The 19,880-nt window shown below is 46.0% G+C and overlaps 4 protein-coding genes across 5 annotated transcripts in view; 2 read left to right on the top strand and 2 right to left on the bottom strand.

Annotated features, from left to right (window-relative positions):
• LOC109467874 overlaps nt 1–11,566 on the top strand; it is a 14,224-nt gene extending 2,658 nt beyond the window's left edge. The window contains 8 exon segments of the mRNA XM_019765981.1: nt 5,558–7,565; nt 7,695–9,260; nt 9,263–9,411; nt 9,560–9,683; nt 9,865–10,023; nt 10,371–10,645; nt 10,909–11,100; nt 11,254–11,566. Of these exon segments, the coding sequence (XP_019621540.1) occupies nt 5,558–7,565; nt 7,695–9,260; nt 9,263–9,411; nt 9,560–9,683; nt 9,865–10,023; nt 10,371–10,645; nt 10,909–11,100; nt 11,254–11,334 (4,554 nt within the window). The 3' untranslated portion in view covers nt 11,335–11,566.
• Nucleotides 489–4,919, top strand: LOC109467887. Its single transcript, XM_019765998.1, has 6 exons — nt 489–711; nt 2,329–2,447; nt 3,000–3,071; nt 3,681–3,806; nt 4,280–4,426; nt 4,686–4,919. The coding sequence occupies exons 2-6, from the start codon at nt 2,352–2,354 to the stop codon at nt 4,917–4,919; spliced, it is 675 nt and encodes a 224-aa protein (XP_019621557.1). The 5' UTR covers nt 489–711; nt 2,329–2,351.
• Nucleotides 11,567–11,682: 116 nt separating the features above from the next.
• Nucleotides 11,683–16,477, bottom strand: LOC109467883 (protein N-lysine methyltransferase METTL21A-like). Of its 2 annotated transcripts, none has more exons than XM_019765992.1 (6): nt 16,322–16,477; nt 14,589–14,656; nt 13,738–13,793; nt 12,992–13,193; nt 12,585–12,742; nt 11,683–12,226 (listed from the first exon to the last, which is right to left on the bottom strand). In XM_019765992.1, the coding sequence occupies exons 1-6, from the start codon at nt 16,372–16,374 to the stop codon at nt 11,999–12,001; spliced, it is 765 nt and encodes a 254-aa protein (XP_019621551.1). In that variant the 5' UTR covers nt 16,375–16,477; the 3' UTR covers nt 11,683–11,998. The 2 variants fall into 2 exon arrangements, with proteins under 2 accessions (XP_019621551.1, XP_019621552.1); XM_019765993.1 differs by having other exon boundaries at nt 12,998–13,193; nt 16,322–16,476.
• A 1,200-nt stretch (nt 16,478–17,677) lies between these two features.
• The window catches only part of LOC109467886, a 9,190-nt gene continuing 6,987 nt past the window's right edge, over nt 17,678–19,880 (bottom strand). Inside the window, 1 exon segment of the mRNA XM_019765997.1 lies at nt 17,678–19,575. Coding sequence (XP_019621556.1) covers nt 17,938–19,575 — 1,638 coding nt within the window. The 3' untranslated portion in view covers nt 17,678–17,937.

Here is a 19,880-nt window from a genome sequence, read left to right as displayed (position 1 = left end):
TAATGGGCAACGGCCAATAGAACTTGATAACCTAGTCCTCTAGGGTGGCGGATGATAATGGCTTAATGCTCAGTTGGTCGAGTGGCGCTCAAGAAGGACGTCTTTACATCACCATCAGGCTAAAAGTGAGTCAATATGTCCTTTAGGGTATGTCACAATGCCCCATACAGACTCCGTGTAAACACATGTCTGCGTTGCTAAGTTGTGCGGACACACACATGTACGGAAGGCATTATGATCATTGACATTACGACCCCACCACTACTGTCTTAGTGTCAACTTTTTAAGATGGAATATCCATAGACTTGACGCTTGTTGGTGTGCAAAATGGCGTTGTACAAGTAATATCCCACCCTAGTGAGTGAACCAACCCACGCACCAGCTTGTACATAACTGCACCTTGTACCATTGAACTTTAGCTCGTCTAAGTTACAAGTAACCTTTTGTCCGCGTTGTTTACCGTCACAATAGAAAGCTTTTTGGTCAAAGGGTTTCGTATGTCGTCGCCTGGAGCTAGTCGGATACACTCTTAAAACAAGGGCCAGTTGCCTTGGACCTCGGCATAGTTGAATCACTGTGTTACGTGGTGCGGCTGACTGCTCATGGGTCTTGTTGTGTTTACCTGCGCACCGGTGTCCAGAGTCTCCAGACGGATTTCTTAAAACTCTTGAAGAAGTGGTGGCAACAACTTCAGCGTTGCTTGGGGCTAAGGTAGGACACTGTTTGTTTTTTACGAGATATATGAGCCATTTTAGGGTATTTTTTTAGTATGTTATGCATCAGATGTTGACAAAAGAAACAGACATTAATTGTGTTTTTGTTGTATTTAGTAACTCTGATGTAGAATGGGTTAAATCTGTCTAAGCGAGTACCATTTGCTCCACTGACACAACAGGTTAACAGTTTAGTCTTGGCAAACATGTGGTGTGTACGGTGCACCTTCCGACACCCCCCTTTAGAGCAAACAACTTAGGCTAACTAGTGGAAGGATCCCATACGTTTCCTCGTTCATAAGGAAACAAAGCACGGTGGGCACACCGCATGTGGAACGTTACGTTCCACATGTTCACTCCTCTTTTTTACTGAATCTCAAATGTACAAGATGCAACATGCCATATAGTTTGGAAAGGCTAGAAAAGGTACCTCCTTACTGGATCGGTCTAAAATATCACGCTTCAGTATTCAGTGTCAATCATTCATAACATACATGAGGAACTGCATTTGGCAATTTGCTGGATTGTAGATTTGGGGTATTTTAGCCTAGCTGGTACGACGTAATTAATGCTGACGTTTAGGATTCATTGGTGGAAGGATTCAGTTGCATCTTTTTGTTGTGGCTATGCTAATAGATAGATGGTTTTAAGGATACACTTAGACCATTATTTGGGCAGAGGGGGATGTTTCTTTGTTGTGCATTTGTTAATTGATAGAATGTCATGTAGATGGCATAGAATTGCATGACTATTATATGGTTGTCCTAGTTATACCGATCAGGTATCCGAGGGAGGGAGGGTGCATATGTGTGTGTGTGTGTGTGTGTGTGTGTGTGTGTGTGTGTGTGTGTGTGCGTGTGTGTCTGTCTCTCTCTGTGCGGTCTCTCTCTCTCTCTTAAGGTAGGGGTTGGCGTTGAATAAAACGAATAACTGAGAAGTGAAATGTTGTCTAAATCTCTATGGGGTTAGTTTCGCTATGAGTGTTTCGCTATGTGCGTTGTTTAGAGAAAAAACTAACCATTGTCGGTTACTACTGTCATTATTAACGGTGCAAGACAGGCTGCCACGTCCATGGATACGCAGTGACTAGACGGTCATTGTAGGGAATAGAGATTGTTATTTTAACTACAAGCTAACTAGCTTTATACTCGAACTACCAGTGAATCGGACTTTGGGAACAAACTTCGTATCTTGTAATTGTACAGGCCGGGCAAATATGACTCTCCCACGACCCGCTAACGCGATCTTTCACCCCATATAAACAACAACCACCTGGTTAAGTCTTATAAGCATATAGAATCTATAAAATAATGACATGGTGTTCATAAATCTTTGATAACGTCATTACACATGAGGTTTGTAGGCATGACATGAAGGTTTGAAACCTTTGCCTTACGTGAATAGAATCATAAGTATCACGCTTTTGAATAAACAAATTTGTGTCTCACTTCTAGTATGTTTAACCATGCTTCGTGGGTGGAAAGTAGCGGCTTTGTACATCATATATTTTTTTTTCAATACCTCACTGTAGAGATTGTTGTTTTTGATAACCTTATCAGTTGAAATGGTTTAACTACTCAATAAGGAACTCCTACAGTATCATTCTCTACTTCAGTGTCAGGGTGAACAATCGACAGGATGGGGTGTGGGGCGTCGACTTCCGGCCAACTTCAGAGCCAGACTGTCCTGGGGCCGGGTCAGTATCCAGTACCGTGCACCTCACCGTATTACCAGGTACGGGATACATGGGCATTGTATATATCGTGGATTTCAAAGAAAAGAGCACTGTAAACTTTTTAAATTGTGATCATTAAAAACAACTTGCAAATAAAATGCATCTTTGCTTTTATCCGAGGTAGTGTTTGATGAGTATGTGGCCTTTGCTTCTGTTTTTCAGTATTTGACAAGTGTCGATCAATAATATTGACAGATTAATTGATTGACTACAGACAGTCATGGGACGAGATGTTTTTTCAGACTATGAACGGTATTCTAAAGCTTTCAACGTGCGTGCTATATTATCAGTTCTGTAAATTTGTTTTAACGTGGACAAACTTTTCATTGTACTTCTTTTCAATATCTGAATCTATTTTTAGATATTCGGAAAGTTGTTACCATTTGTTTGGTACTATAATATTTGCCTTGTGAAGGAAAAACAAAGGTATACAAACCATTATGGTACATGTATAATGGGTGCAAAACGTAAAGCATATAACCAGAACGATCGGTTGAACAAAAGTTTGTATCCGTATGTCCAACATTTCTCTTCCTTGTTCACCATTGCAGCCGGTACTCGTACCCGGCCCCAGTAATGGACAACCAACAACAACACCGACAACAGTCGCTGATACCGATCGGGTAACTGTTGCTGTTGTTTAATCAACTTAGTTTAACTCCGACAGTGTTATATGGTATCTGACGTTACATGCCATGGTAGCTTTCTTCCACCGTCTGAAAGGAACAATTGTATCCTAGTAGGTGTACCTTGGCAACGCATGCGGAAATGGAATCGTGTTTGAGTCGGCAGGGGGGCCATGCTATTGATTTCAAAATTTGAAAAGGATGACGACAAAAGAAAATATTTGAAAAAAAAAACAGAGTGACAGAAAACAGCAAATGCACAATTATTCAAAGCAGAAAACAAAGAGTAAGCATTTTCACACACCGTTTGCGGTAGGCTTTATTTGGCAAGCTGCCAGTTATGTGAAATGGGCTACGTGCTCGAGATGCCGTACTAGATATTCAGAGCGTAAAATTAACAAGAAAGGAAGCTACAATAACACAGCAGGTGAACGGACAAACCAAGAAACCAGATTGATATATTATATGCATCATGTAAATGAATGATATCGGCGACATTACTGTACCAATTACACATTGAAGGTCAGCATCTAATTCCGATATGATGAATACATATCTTACAACTTACGTGTACATCATATACAATGTCACTTCCAATCACTACAGTGGACGAAGGTGAACAGGAAGAAGAAAGTCATTGAAGGGCCGGCCTGGATGCCGAGTGTTCCTGATGACGTCAGACTGAAGTGGCAGACCACCTGCAGGATGTGCAGTGTTCACAATGATGAGGAGGTGAGAAATCGTGCTGTACAGCGTTTTATTCACCGGGGGGGGGGTCCAATGCAGTATCAAATAGACATTTACTGCCACTTCTCAGCACATGTTTTGCGATCATTTCAAGCGTTCAATCGTTTGAAATAACACAGAAACAAACTACGTGAGAGAGTTCCTTTATTTCTGGTACTACCAATCAATAGCTAGACCCTATGATAGGAAGCAAGCAACCGTTTTCTGTCAGCGACATCCCGTTTTTGCCTCACAGATATCGTGTTAATTTAACTTACTACATCTAAAAAAAACCCAGAAAAATTGACTTTGAAAATCCTGTTTTACTGGCCTGAAATTGCATTGGATGCCGGTAAAACCGTGAAACCAAGACGGTATGCAGAAAGGATAGCCAATAGCAATATGTATTGGGAAGTTAGTGTGAACGTGTTAGATACCCCGTATATATATCAGCACATCCTTCGCCCGTACCTGTCCAGGTGTGGCCGTTCTCCCAGGAGACAGGTGAGAGGATGCTGACGTACACGGTACTGGGGGCCGGCGGGCGGACTGGTCACGTGGTCCACAAACCTTCACTGTTCTGGGAGAAGGAAACCTTCAGAGAACTGGACGGCTACGCCAAAAAGGTGGGGAGACAAAACCACACAACTAGAGGTTTACTTTTGGGTATTTTACGATAGAATTACCATAACCATTATGATTTCTTCTTAAGAGTACAGGAGACTATAAACTTATCATTGCTGATAAATACCATTGCTGACCAATTATTAATATCATATCATATTCCTGTTGTTGTTGGAAAAGTGTAAAATAAAATAAAACTTGACGTATAGTCGTTCATACGATTTATTCACGACTGTTTTGTTACTTTCTTCACTCCCACAGGCTCCGCGATCACTAAATGGAGACTTCCAGCTCCTGGTCAGCCATCTCATGCAGCCCACACACACGGAGCTGGAGAAGGTGCGAGTCCTCTTCAGTTGGATCGCAGCACAGGACGTCCATCGCATGCAGTTCCCACAGCCGCCACCGGAGGGCTCTCCCGACTGGTTCCTACAGAAGATCAAGCAGAGGCGAACAGATGCCTATCGCTACCTCTTCAACTATCTTTGCAGGTAGCAGCAGTGTATCTGGTCAACGACAGTGCTATTAAAAAATCATGAACGCTTAAATCAAAGCCCACCAACATTTAGCTACATCTCAGCTTAGTACTTTAAAGATAGTAGATCTGATTTATTTTGAAATTCTAACATTGCTTGCCCTATCCTTGTTGCAGATATGCTGGGTTGCAGTGCGAGTTCGTTAAAGGCCACTGTAAGGGTGCTCGCTGCTTCCCGGGAACCAAGTACGTCGGAGAACCTCCCTCGACCACGTGGACCGGCGTGTGCATCGACGGTCGGTGGGGAATCGTGGACACCCACTGGGGGTCCTACTCCGTCATAGACGACGATGACGACAAAGCCTTGGAAGACCTCCAGTCCCAAATATCCATGGACGAGTTCTACTTCTTCCCCAACCCTCTCCACTATCTCAGCTCTCACTGCCCCGAGCATCCGAACTGGCAGCTGATCGAAAACCCTGTACCTTTGGAGATTTTCGAGTCCCACGTTAAGTGCACTTCTGCATTTTTCGCTCTCCGCTTGTTCTTGCTGAGTCACCATAGCGGCCTTGTACACACGGAGAACGGCCAGGTAGACATCTACATCGGCCTTCCTCCCCAGGCTAGCATGAACAAGAACATGGAATTCACCTACAATCTGAAGACAAAGGAAGAGCAGTCCAGATGGCGGGGGATCAAACTAGACAGGTTCGTTTCCCAGCAAAGGATGAAAGGAGCGGTGGTCTTCACTATTCGTCCTCCTGAAAAGGGCAGGTTCCTCTTCGAACCCTACGTGGGCCTCGGCGGCTCCAAGGACTCCTTCCGTGTCTGCGAGTACATGATCGTCTGTGACCAAGCTAAAGACATCAGTGACAACGCCCCTCTACCCGACTACAAGGGATCGTGGGGACCAGGCAAGGAGGTGGTGTCCAAAGGCCTGACGCCGGTCACCCATCCCTCTCCCTATGTCCAGTGTGATGACGGAACGGCAGAAGTGGAGTTTAGGATGGACCAGAGCGTGAAGCTCACCGCAAAGCTGTTTGAAGAAACGCTGAACGACCGTCATCTGCAGCGGTATGTTGCCCACGAGGTTATCGATGACGTAGTCAAGTTCCACGTTGTTTCACCGAAGGAAGGAAACCATGGACTGGCAATCTACTCAAAAGAAGAAGAGGAGGACACTCTGCTGTGCAATTACATCACGCAGACCTCGCCCAACCAAGCCCAGGGCGCGATTCCGTTCCCAGCGGTGACCGATGGTTTGTACGGCCCGGTCGTTCCCGCCTTCTCCGAGCTGGGGCTGTCCAAGTCCAGCAGAACTGCTTTCATAGAGTGCGACACCGGTGAACTTGACCTTAGACTTGGCGCCGACCGTGTCCTGGTTTACGACCACGAACTGTTCTGGGAAACCCTTGAAGAGAAGGTCAACCTGCATGGGAACGTGTTCAAGCAGATTCTAGATGGAGAAGTGCAGTTCTGGCTCCGGCTTCCCCGCTTGGGCAAATACAAGCTAGCTATCTACGCTAAGGAACTCGGTCAACAGGGTGAGATGAGAAACGTCGCCAACTACTGCATCATCTGCACAGGGACAAAAGAAGGTCTTGGCGCTTTCCCGGTCGTCAACGGGAAGCAATGGGGAAGAAAGTTCCCAACTTTGACCGACCTCGCCCTCACGCCGGCCAGCCATCCGACTGCCTACATTCAAGCATCGGGAAGTGTTGAGAAAGAGTTCACCTCGGCGGAGCGGCTGGACTACACGAACCACCTGAAGCTGTGGAAGATGGGCCAGCAGCAGAGAGACGTGGGAGACTTCGCCTGTCACAAGATACTCGACGGCGGGAAGAAGATGGTGATTCTCGCGAAGTTTCCAGAAGTCGGGGAGTACAGTCTGGAACTCTACGTGAGGGACGCAGACGGGAAAGACCAGAACGTGATGAACTACCTGATCAACTGTGAGCAGGCCGCAGATCCGTGTCAACCCTTCCCTGAAGTGATGGGCAGGCGCTGGGGACCCATCTACCCTTGCTTTGACCAACTGGGCATGACCCTGGCGAGTCACACGGACCCAGTGATCACTACAGACACAAGGGAAGTTACTGTTACCTTTGGAACGACGGGACCTTTGTGGTTCTATCCCGAACTGACTCATAATGAAGACGGCAAAGCTAACGATATGACGGCCCACGCAATCATTCAAGACGACCCAGAGAATGACCAGCAAATACAAGCAAAACTGGTTCTTCCAAACGCTGGCTACTACAAGTTCAGCCTCTTTGCCAAAGCTGCTGGCGCGAACGGCAATCACCAGAGAGCAGTCAGTTACCTCATTCACTGCACCGACGCCGCCGGGGACAGCACTACTGTACACACAGGGTTCCCTCAGTTCATGGACTGCTGGGGCACAGGGTGTCGCATTGTGGAACCCAATAAAAGAACATTACCGGGCGGAGACAGTCAGCACTTCAAGCTGAAGGTCCCCGGCGCTGCAGGAGTAGCTGTGATTCTACCCAACAAGAAGTGGTGCCATCTGGAGCAAGGGGAGGACGGGACGTGGGAGGGGGATGTCCTGGTGCCGCTAGGAGGCTACACGGGGGGCGAGGTCAAGGTGGTCGCCAAGATGAAGGAGGGAGGGGACTCTTACTTGCCGCTGTTGCAATATATTGTCGGTAAGTGTAATTTCAGTCTTGTTTACAAAAGCTTGCTTCCATTTGTGGTTTTATGCATAAAGCAGCAGAAGCGTCTAGGGAAATATTTTCTCATTTTGTTTATACAACATGCATTATTTCACTCTACAGGAGAAGACTCTGAAGAAGCAATCTCAGCGGAGCAAACAGTCGACCTGCTGCCAGCCCTCGCCGCCCTGGGACTGTCCCTGGGTAGCCACCCGAACACGTCCATCAAGACCAACACGGGAGAACTGGACATCAGACTCGGCATGGAAAGGCGTCTCCAGGTATCTCACCAACTCACACTGGAGGAAGATGGCGAAAAGATGGACATGAGCAAGTACGTGTTTCAGGAGACGATGGACGGCGAGCTGCGCTTCTTGCTCCGGCTTCCGACGGCGGGGAAGTACACCCTCTCTGTCAATGCAGGGGAGATGCAGTCACAGGACAGCAAGTCGGCTTCCCAGGATGGAGAAGAAGGAACTGCCCCTCAAAACGTCATCAATTACAACATTAATTGCAGCGAAGCAACCAAAGGCGCGAAGCCTTTCCCCTCACTTGAAGGGGGACAGTGGGGATTGGTGTATCCACAGGCTCTCACGTTGAGTGTCACCGCAAAGAACCATCCCAGTGCGTACATAGAAGCTTCGGGAGAGCATGAGATCGTGCTGGACTCTCCTCCTCAACTGCAGTACACACACCGACTTCAGTTGGCACGCGGTGGCAGCAAGATTGAGTTAGATGACTACAACTGCCACAGAGTCCTTGATGTAGGAAATAAGACAGTGGTGGTGCTGCGCTTCCCGAAGAGAGGGGAGTACACATTGCAAGTTACAGCGAAAGGAGAAGGTTCGGATACTCCCGAAAATGTAGCAAATTACCTCATTCGCTGCGTTCAAGCCACCGTCCCGTTCGAGCCTTTCCCGGCGGTCGCGAACAGACGCTGGGGACCCGTGTACCCTGCCTTTACCGACAACGGCCTCCGTCCGCAAAGTCACGAAGACCCGTTCGTCAAGGCTGAGGACGGCAACTTGCGACTTGCCTTTGAAAAGAGCGAGTTCTCTACTATCTACGCTTCTCTGTTCCGCTGCTCTGATGATGGTCACGAGGTAGACGAGTCGTCCTACGCGTTCGTGCAAGACGCGAGTGACGAAGGTGAGACGTTTTCCGTCGACCTGCGTCTTAACGACACCGGCTACTACAAATTGACGCTGCTCGCAAAGGACACTGAAGGCGACAACCGAGAGGAAGTGCTGACAAACTACCTGATATTCTGCAAACAGGGCCTGGACGAAAGTGTTCCGTTCCCAGAGCGGTCCGATGGCTGGGGGCAAGGTTACCAACTGCACGAACCACTGGCCAGGACTCTGAAGGCGAAGGAAACTGTGACATTCAGGGGAAGGTTTCCGGGCGCAGGAGAAGTGGCTGTCACCCTGCCCACGTCACAGTGGATACAGCTGAAGAAGGCGGAGGACGGGACCTGGGAAGGCGCCGTGACGATGCCGGGGAAGAAGTACAGCGGCGACGCTGTGACGTTGAACGTTCTTCCTGAGCACGAGGAGGGAGACTACACGGAGATCCTGCGGTACACATTGCAGGCAGGCGCCGACGACGCCGACGACGATGATCAAAACCATGGTCCGGTCATTGAAGAGGAGGACATGGGACAAGAGGAAGAATACCAAGTGGTCCTGCGAGAAACAGGAAGACTTTGGAGGAGAACATGGACCCGGTCAAGGTCATCCCGAGGTTCGAAGAAGAGAAGTTCATCGACGAAGAGGAGGCCCACGAGATGACTCTCCAGCTGCCGGACAACGCCAACGAAGTCAACAAAGCTGTTCTCAACGTGAGTCCGCACAGCCTTATTTGGTTTTGCCTAGAACTTTAAATGTAAACACTCCTTCCACACCATTTTGAGGCTCAAAGTTAATGTTCATGTAAGAGTAAATTATATCAGAAGGTGGATAAGGAATGTCCGTGACTTTAATTTCCAGGTGGTGTCAAGAGAAGGCGAAGAAGCTTTCGTCGTGCTCCGTGACGTCTTGAAGGAAACCAAACAGACGGCGCTTTTCGACCTCATTAAAGACGTGAAAATTGACGAGAACACAGACAACACACGTAAGTTACATTACATTGGCTCTATAGCTAATGCTGTCTTTCTGTCAATGTGTAGGGATACACTCTTTTCACTGCTTATCCTTAATAGCTAGGTGAGCGAAGATATGCTTTTTTCTGGAAGATGACGACATGTCATGCCTATGCCGTTATGTAACGGTGACTTTTGTTCTGTCTGCTTCAGCCGAAGTCATCACGAAGAAATTGGCAGAAGCAACAAAGGCAAAGAACAGGAGCAGGATAGAGAAGGCGATTGCCGAGTACAAGGAGCACGGCCTCTCTCAGAGTGAAGACGTCTACAAGGAGGCGACAAGGACTCTGAGACTTCTGACGGCCAGAGAAGGTATGGTTGGTTTCTTATTATAGACGTGGAGTTGGTGATTGCCTTCTCCTTATACAATACAGTATATAGATGGTTGAAAACAAAGCTCTAAACAAGGCCAGTGATTTGCCCATGACTTCCTATATGTTTGCCATATATTGATCTAATTTGTCTGCCCACAAGTTTCAATGCTGTTTGACTAAATACTTCCTAACGTGATCAATGAATGAATGAAATCCCTTTGTTGTACATGTATGCTATTTATTATATTACAAGTTAAGTAAGGGTCATGTATAAAGCACAGAGATAACTCCCTATACACAATTTATAGAGATATCTCACCATGCATACTAATGTCAATGTTCCAGACCTGCGGAAGGCTATCGACTCCAGACAGAAGGACCAGCTGAAGGACGCCATGCAGGGCTGCGCGGAGTTCAAGGACGAGCTGCAGAAGGACCTGAACGAGGCTAGGAGGGTGCTGGACGCCGTGCTGCACCTGGAGAGCTTACGGCATAAGATCATGGCCATGAACCAGGCCACCGTGGCCGAGCTCAAGACGTACAACCAGCCTCCACCTGCTGTCAATCAGGTCATGATGGCGACGTTCCTGTTGCTAGGCAACTCGAAGGCACAGATCAAGGTACGACACGTGATAATTATTACGTAAAATGTGGCACACTTTGGTCCAATTTTGACTAGGATAAACTTGTCCGGACCGAGCCGAATTAATCCGGCTCGAAGCGTGATCGAAACCGGATCAAAGCGAATCAATTCGGCTCGATCCGGACAATATTATCCTAATGGAAATGGGGTCTTAGGTATTTCTATTTCGAAATGGCAACGTGTACCGCAGCATGATGTTGATTTATCTTCCCCAGATATGATACATAAATGTTCTTTCAGGATTGGCAGTTACTCCAAACACTGATGGGTAAGACGGGTAAGCAGAGCCTGAAGAGACGCATCAAGAAATGCCAGCCGGCCAAGCTCAGCCCGGAGGTTGTAGCAGACGCGAAGAAGCTTCTACAGGAGAATGACCTCACCTTGGACTCCGTGAGGAGCGTCAGCAACGGAGCAGCGACGTTCTACGTCTGGGTAAGTTATGATGTTATGATTCACGTGTGGGATAGTTTTTGCAAACATTGTATCTTCGCTACTTAGAGTAATTCCAGTTAAAGTTACATGTGAATCTACCTTGGCCTTCGCTTCTCTTATCGCAAGTCTTCCTTTATTATGTTTTCTGTACAGTCGATGGGGATGATTGAGGAAGTGGAACAACTGACGAAACCAAAGGAGAGTGCAATCCAACAGCTAACCAAGGCGAGATAGGGACAATAATACAATGTTAGATTAATTCAATGTGCCCCGTTTATTGAAATAGGTTTGCTGCTCTGTTGATAGTCTTGTAGAATTTTTTGTTAGAATATCTACCAGGTGAGAACATACAAAGCTATGCACTCGACTTTGTAATCATTTCTATGTATATATGCCTGATACATAACTCACTTGGTGTATCTCACAGTTGTGCCAATGTTTGATGTGCTGTACATCGATCTGTCCTTTTCCACTGTTTGCAGAGTTGATATGGGCGAAAGTCATGCGACATATGAACAATATATACCTGGAAATGTTAAAATATTTTACGAGTAAATGCATGTGTACATAATGTTTTTTCCATAAAACACTTCGATTTTTGATGCAGAGGTGTCGCTATGAATGGTGAAATAAAGTTTCTACGTTTTCTATTTTACGTTTACGAGTCCATACATAACTGCATTCCCACCTGTTGTGCACAGTATATAAAATGTTAATATACATATACCCCAAATCTACATTTCATCTTTGATCTAGGACTTCCTTCGATGTAATATCAGCACAGTTTCGCCCACATATTACACATCGTATCCTGTAGCTTGCCGTCATTTGTATAACGTTAGCCAAATCCATAAATGCAAAGTCTTCTTGATTTTACAAACGGCGAAGACTGCAGAACTTAAGATGACAGCGGTTTCATCCAGGCGATGATCCTTAACTTGGCCCACCGCGGTGAGAACCTGTCCCATCTGCTGGGGTCCTGTGTCTGGACCATGTGGTGCGCCCAGGGCTGGTTCTCCCACTCTATGTACGTGTAGGACAGCCCGCACGCCTCGGCGGTCCGCTCGATCAGGTCGTGTGGGAGGTACGGTCTCTCTGCGTACGTCTGCAGGCACATGGCTGTGGGCTGGGGGCGAAGAGGATTGAGTAAAACATGTTAGAAACCAACAAGGTACTGTACGCGACACAATTTATGCTTTTTCTGTAGAGAGGTGTGTGGACAGGTGAGTGGGTGAGTGAGAGAGAGAGTGAGTGAGTGAGTGAGTGAGTGAGTGAGTGAGTGAGTGAGTGAGTGAGTGAGTGAGTGAGTGAGTGAGTGAGAAGAAATAAACGTATTATTGCAATATTTGTGGACATGGTATTTCTATCAGTGTGTTCTGGACCCAAACTATAGTAAGCATACTGTATAAGTTGGCATGGCATCAAAACAACGGCTTCAAAACAGTCTTCCAGTATTGTAACGAGTTGGCTGTCAGTAAACCCACCGATGAGCTGAGTAGCTCCTTGACGGTGTGGAGGAACGGCGGGAGGGAGTCTTTCCCCTCCACCACGTCCGAGCCCAGGATCAGGTCAAACGTTCCGTGCTGCTTCTTAAACTCGTCAAGACCCTCGCCCCAAAATAACCTCTCACACTGTGGCTGGTCTGCGACAAACAGAAACAAAGGAAACAATCAAACAAACAAACAAACAAACACATCATCATCATCATCATCGTCCGGCTGCGGAGCAGTCGACCAAAAACACACAACAAAACAAACACACAACAATAAATAAAACCACAATTAAGGCATCGTATATGAGCGAAACGCATTGACAAAGCCATCTTCGTGATTTTGCTTGTTACGGTTTCATCATCAATGGATTGCGTTAATGCCTGACGTTACATCTCGACCTTGACCTTTTTCGAAGTTCCTATTCAGATGCTCTCTGCATAGGTCAACGACCTCGTCCTCGCCGTCCGTGATCATAACCTTGACGTTGGCCGCCATCTTGGCAGCGGCGATGCCCACCACCCCCAGACCGGCTCCCAGCTCAAGGACGTTCTTCGCGCCTTCCAGAATGTCCGGGTTAAAGTGCATCAGCAGGGCCAGTAACTGGAACATTTCAAGATACAAATAAACAAAAATGATCAACAAGTAGAGTATTGATATAACGTTATTCTCTAAAATTATACTTGTATATCGTAGACATAACGCCAAGCTTTGTAAGATGGCTGCCTATTAATAGTGTGATACCGATATTACAGAACATAGGCGCACTCGGCTGGGCAGCGTGTCAAGTGTAAGTGTGGTACAAAGTTACAAACAGTCCGATATTTACTGAAGACATGTGCAAGGATTAGACATTGAATTACAGACAGTAACTGTTTTTTCTGTTCTCAGTAATATCCACGTGAATACTAGAGACTAGTTAAAATAGTAAAATGACATTTGTATTTGGACGTAACAGGCTTAACATTTGATACTACAGCTTCATCAGTGCCTAGTAAGAGAAACCAACTTATTCTCATCTTATTGGTGGCACATTTTGGTGCCCTAGTTCCTTTGTCGAATATCTATGTACTGTACATGTATAACTCTTGATTAGTAACATATTATGGTTTAGAACACCATTCTGAGACGATGACGTCACTCCCACCTTTGCCGCCGGCCACAGACGCTGTCCGGACAGAGTGAGGATGCCCTGTTTTACCTCTGCAACGGAAAATCAGGGTCGGAAACTGCTTAGGAAAAATTGTGTTTTACGTACAGATACCTTCATACAACATCAGTTTCCTCTTCAGTGGTTACGGTTAACTCGCTTTTTACTTTATACCAGTTTGACCGGTACAGCTAGCTAAGTTTCTTTAGAATTAAAACGGGTGGTGGATTCATGTGGTTATTGATGATTTTCATTCTCATCAACCTTTTTTGAACATCATTTTACTCCCTAATCATGTATTACAGGTGTGTAAAATTTGCGTATGCAAAGCCATTGCAAGCTATGCAAATATGAAGCAACATCTTTAAAATAAAGTATATTACGCAGAAGTCTGTACACATTCCAAGTTCTGTTGAAACCTGATACTTGTATATAACCCTAAATGTAAAAATAATCTGGGCCTCCCTCATCAATAAATTTGGCTTGTAACACTATAAATATGAGATATAGAGCTTTGTTTTTCTTTTCTTTGAGTAAGTCAATGTGTCGGAAAAGAAGGGCGATGCCAAGTGCCAGTGCTGCTTAAGCGCGGGTGTACAGTAACCCCACCTTTGCTGATGGCCAAAGACGCTGCCCACTCTTAGTTATAAAGCCCTGACGTCCTTCTAGACGTAAAACAAAGATAGAAATTTGTTTAGCCGGTCAGCTTTCACAATACTAGTAGTTCACTGTGATTGCCACAGACATGTGGTATCTGTTGTTTTGATATGTCCCATGATTCACTTGATTTTACACCAAAAAATAAACTTTTAATTTTGTGTAAGAAGTGATGTTCCACAATTACTTACCATCCCAGTTGAGAACTTTGATGGTCTGCGTCCCGACTTCTACGTCTACCCACGTCAGACCATCATCACTGTTGTTTGAATGAAAAGAGGAGAAAAGCTGAAGAAAATAGATTCTTTTAAAGGGCATCTTTTAACCAAACATCAAGGTGTAAACAGAAGAAATATTCTTGTGTAGATTATTGTAACGAACAACTATAGTATAACTCACGAGACCACAACTTTTCCAATATTGTTAACAAAGTTAAAGGGTCAGTTTAAAACATGTTTGATCGAAACAACTACTGGCTTCACGTTATCCATGATGAAGCTAGAATCTACGAGTATCTTTTATATCAAGAAGGTCTCTATCGCTGATACATTGTACAAGTTTGTGAAAATAATATTTAGAACATGCGACCCTAGGAAAGATGCGTTATTTTGAGACCCGTGCACGTGTGAATGTAGACAATGTCTTAGTCGGTGGGAAAAGGGGCAGTAGGACAGACGCGTCTAGAATATTTCCTCTGGAACTAGGCCAAGGTCTTCTTCATATAGCAACGATGGGATTGACCATCACTGTTGGCAAACTGAAGGGGATTAAGTTTCAAGGCCTAGGCCACAGCGATTGGAAGGTGAACGACTTTTCGTATGTCAAAATTTGGATAGATTGCTGGAGTCTTCGTCCCTATTTCAAAACTATGATAAGTTCATTTTATGTTGGTTGTAAAGAACAGGATAACGATACATACTTGACATTGTATTCGTGTCTGTCGGATTTCCACGTCGACTCTACTGCTTCTTGACACGACTGTGACACTTGGCAAATGTACAACAACTGCCCATTAATACATGCCCTGACGCCTGGACGCAGCGTTTGTCTCTGCGTGGTCTTTTTGCTTGTTTGTTGATCAAGGAACCTCTTTGGTATGATGACGTCTTTTAGGCGATGTGACTTTCTTTGGGCAACGGAATCCCCACAATATACAATATCGAAGATAGCGTTATCTGTCGAAATAGATGACAGAAACTTTCTTGGTCATTTGACGTTATGATTAATTGTCATGTGTGACATAGCGGGCGTTTGGTAACTTCACACGAGCAGCTGCGAGGATAGCGCCATATTCGTCCGACTGAATGTTGCTATTGTTATTGTTAGGAGCCTCCCTGACACGCTCACATATCATCGGCCAAAATAGAACGCGCATAGTAGTCACACGGAGAGGGTTCACGTGGGTGGGTACTGGGCTGGGAGGGGGCAAGTCCAAGTACACTGTGTAAGGTTTCTACGGTCTTCGTTGTGGTACAAACTACGTTTTGTTTCAATGGAGTATTCCTTACTTGTAAAAGACGTTACATGAATAGGCAATACGGAGATATTTTGAAGGGGTGCTTCAAGGAGGGGAAACCGGGGAAGCAAATCTAGAAGGGACCAACATGGCCAAGATCTGAATTTGGGAAACATTGCGATTGAAATCCCCATACATTAACGCACGTGTAAGGTTACATTGGCTCTATGAAACTATTTTCTCCGAACTGAGATGTTCGCTCCCTTCTAACGACTTTCTTTGTGCATTGGCAAAGCTTACATTGCCGGGATCAAGAACAGGACATCGTGTTCCACTCGCTAGACATAGCCCACCGTTGAACACGAGAAGGTTCAAATACGTGTTCTGCAGCTTAGCCCCTCAAATGTTCATAACCTTTATCAATTTGAAAGCAATATTATGCCTAGTACAGTAGGTTATTAATCGTACCTTAAGTTTTCCCGGCCAAGTGCCCCTGGTGCCGTTTCTACCGATGCAGCCATAGCTTCTAACGTTGCTGTCCGACCGGCGGCTACTAAGCTAAAGAGTGACTGACATTCGGGGCGTAAATTTGAAATTCAGAATCGGACCCGACAGCTGACGCAGCATGCGGCGCCCCACGTCCCGTGCCGGCCTAGCCTCCTGCGCAGGCCTCCGGGAGTTTTGATACTGCGTTTTGTAGAATTTTTAACGCTTTCTTTTGTCAGCCATCCTACACCCAGAAGGACTGTACGCACCATAGCGGCTGGTTGTAAGAATTTTACTAAACGCAAACTCACGCCCGGAGACCTGCACAGGAGACTAGGCCGGCCATGGGGAGTTGCTTGTATCACGGTCACAAAAATCTAGACTCCCGGAGCGTTTCAAATCTTTTTCTGTTGGAAAACACGTTAGCGTTTCAAAACGGGCTGCATACAGGTCGAACCTTACCTTTTGGCGATTTGCTTTTTGTCAGCGTAAAAAGCGATTTGCCTTTTGCACAGTCAGCGTAAAAAGGTACAATGGAAAAGAATGGTCATTGATCCGTCGAGCAAATGGTAAATATGATGCGCTATCCCTATATCATTTGAGGGAAGTCCTGTACATGATTTGTTGGACATGTTACTATGCACGGCCTCTCCAACACGACCAGGCCGGGCCAAGGTTACATGCGGTTTCTCAGCACCAATATGGCAACATCGCGTCAGCATGTCTACAAGTCTGCACAATGTAAAGGACCTTATGTCATTGATAGCTGTGTTCATCAGCTATAGTTTGGTTGTTACTTCATATCAAGTTAGTACTATACAAGGTGAAGTTGTGGATAGATTTTGATATGTAAGAAACGATACGAGTTTAGTTCTCCTTGTGGCTTCCTCAAGTACTGCAGCCCTAACTATTCAGTAGAAATTTACAAAATATCCTATGAATTCTAGATAGACCAAAAAACGCACACAGCAGACTGAAAGTTCTCTTCAACAGTAACTTGTTAAAAAAACCTTATCAATTATTAGCGTTATAACAAAACATAAGTACCACATATATTGTGTTAAAATATAATGTTAATAAAATGTTAACTGGAACTAGTTAACTAACATTCTATCTCTACTTTATTCCTTTAACCCTGATTCGTAACATGGTGGTTTGTGAACTTTCAAACAACTGTGACTTGTACAGAAAAAGGGACATTATCCTAAGCATAATGATCAAATCTCACTCCTTACCTACAGTTTGTGGATTGGCTGGATGAGGCTCTATAGATAGAAAACCTAACCATCCAAACTTGATAGAAAAATAACATGTGAAACAAGATAGGTCACTGTCCATTACGAGATATGACAAAACAGGGTTTCCAGTTATGTTCTGTCACTTCTCTGGTCCTCGGATCCTGCATATTCTTATCTCTCAATATCTTTCTTCCTTGTTGAAGTCATGTAGAAAAGTTGACAAGGCACCTTATCTTTGATACAGTATGGGCCCCTACAGTTTCACAGCTACTTTCATATGCAGCACCATAGCATGATTGGTAGCTTTGTACAGTCCAGTACAGAACAGTCAACTTTATGCAATCATCATCAACTTTCTAATCAGCAACACTTCAGTATGGTGACGCAGGTATGGCCATACAGACCCTTCTGCAAGTTTCCTGCAGACTTGAATGACTTGAATTCTGGATCATAGCACCAGATCTGTTTGCCTCCCCTGCTGTCGCCACTGTGGCCGCCCGTGATGTAAATCTTCCCCCGGTACGTGGTTAACCCGCACTCAAATGGGACACGTGCGGGCCACTTCATCCAATGCCAGGACTCCCACTGGTTCCACTTACCCATAAAGCCTTCATAAAGCCCAGCAACATAGATGCTGCCCATGAGAACTGCAGCGTTGAGACGACCTCCTGGTTGAGGCAAGTACTCCTCCTTCCACTTTGAGTCACCTGGGGTGAAGCAGTACATTGTAGATGTTCGTCTGTGATCAGCATCAAATCCACCCATCACGTATATCCTGCCGTCCAACACTACCGCTGCATGGTGGTACCTTGGCTGTGGGAGTGGAATCCCCGTCGTCCACCTGTTCTGGTTCCTGTCGTAGATCTCCACATCTGATAGCGCAGAAAGGTCGTCTTTGCCTCCAATGGCGTATACTTTCCCTTGAACCACTACTAGCTTGTGGTTGTACCGATTGGTGTTCATCTTAGCAAGTTTGGACCAGGAGTTGAGTTCTGGATGGTACAGCCACACTTCCTGGGCAAAACTGGTGCCTGTAGACACGATGATGTCGCTTTTGCCGAGAACAGCCACAGCAAAACCACTGTCGTTGTTCCTCTTCATTCTCGTGGTAACAGACCAACTCGTCTCTGATGGTGCTGCAACCATGGTTGTCATGACGGCGTTTGAGAAGACTGTAGGGTCGTCGGGGGTAGTTGACCGTTTCTCTGTTCCTCCAATGACCACTAATGTCTCCTTCAGACCACTGGTGCGGCGGGGACGGGTGCGAGGCGACTGGACCTCTCCTGGGAACATGTGGTACCTACGAGCTTCCGTCAAGAAATCCTGGCAAGCCTTGCGTACTGCTTCATTGCTCTCCACATTCTCCATGAAGTACAGCCTGTCCATGAAAGGGAACCTGACCCATCTCAGCAGGTCTTTCATCTCCGTCTTCCTCTTCCTGACGTCGTGGTTGATCCAGGCCATCACGGCAGTGTACACGCTTTCCTCAGAGGCACCAAGGTCATCAGATGAGACCAGCTTGATGAGCTGTTCTCTTGTCAAATAAAGCAACTCCCGTGTCCCACAAACTGCCGAGAACTCCCTTGTGACAAAGGACCACGCCCTCTTCTCCAGGTCGGGGCAGGACAACATGCTCCCCATGCGCACCATCTGCAGACAGTTCTTAGAGCTAAGATTACCAGAGATGAACTTCACGCAAGCATCACGCACCGGTTGGATCTGGAAGAAGTTGGCGCCTTCCAGCAGTTTCACTGCATTGTCGTCTGTGATGGTGACCTTCGACGTGTACGCATAGTCCACAAGTAGCTGCAGGATGTTGGTGCCGACGTCGTGAATGGTGACCTTGTGCTCCTGGCTCTCGCGATGTCCGTTGCAGAACATGGCACGGAAGTACCCGCTGCAAGCAGCGAGGACATTGCGGTGGCACGGGATCTCTCTACCGGAGACGCAGAGGATGACGTCTGTCAGCAGGTTGTCAGACCGCAGTTCCTGCAAGCCCTGCAAGAGGGAGCCTGCGTGTGGATTGTGGCAGAAGTCCTGTGACCGTGTTGACCTTGCCATTATGCCCCTATTCTGTAAAATACAATCTGTAAAATACAATAAAATAAAACATAAGTTTACTGATTAGTACGTTTCAAGCAATTTTGGGAATATTTTAATTTTATAATTTTGGGAATACCAAAGTCCACAGCGATATGACACAGTCATAAGCTAAAGAAAAAGACATTGTGCCCATTCAGTCATCCCCTACAATACTCGGCGCTCGCTGTGGGGTTTGGCCGCACACTGGTCCCCTGTGCTGT

This window comes from Branchiostoma belcheri, unplaced genomic scaffold (genome assembly GCF_001625305.1).
Source record: "Branchiostoma belcheri isolate BF01 breed outbred unplaced genomic scaffold, Haploidv18h27 scaffold19, whole genome shotgun sequence".
Taxonomy (NCBI): domain Eukaryota; kingdom Metazoa; phylum Chordata; class Leptocardii; order Amphioxiformes; family Branchiostomatidae; genus Branchiostoma; species Branchiostoma belcheri.
This window is presented reverse-complemented; position numbering and strand designations above follow the sequence as displayed.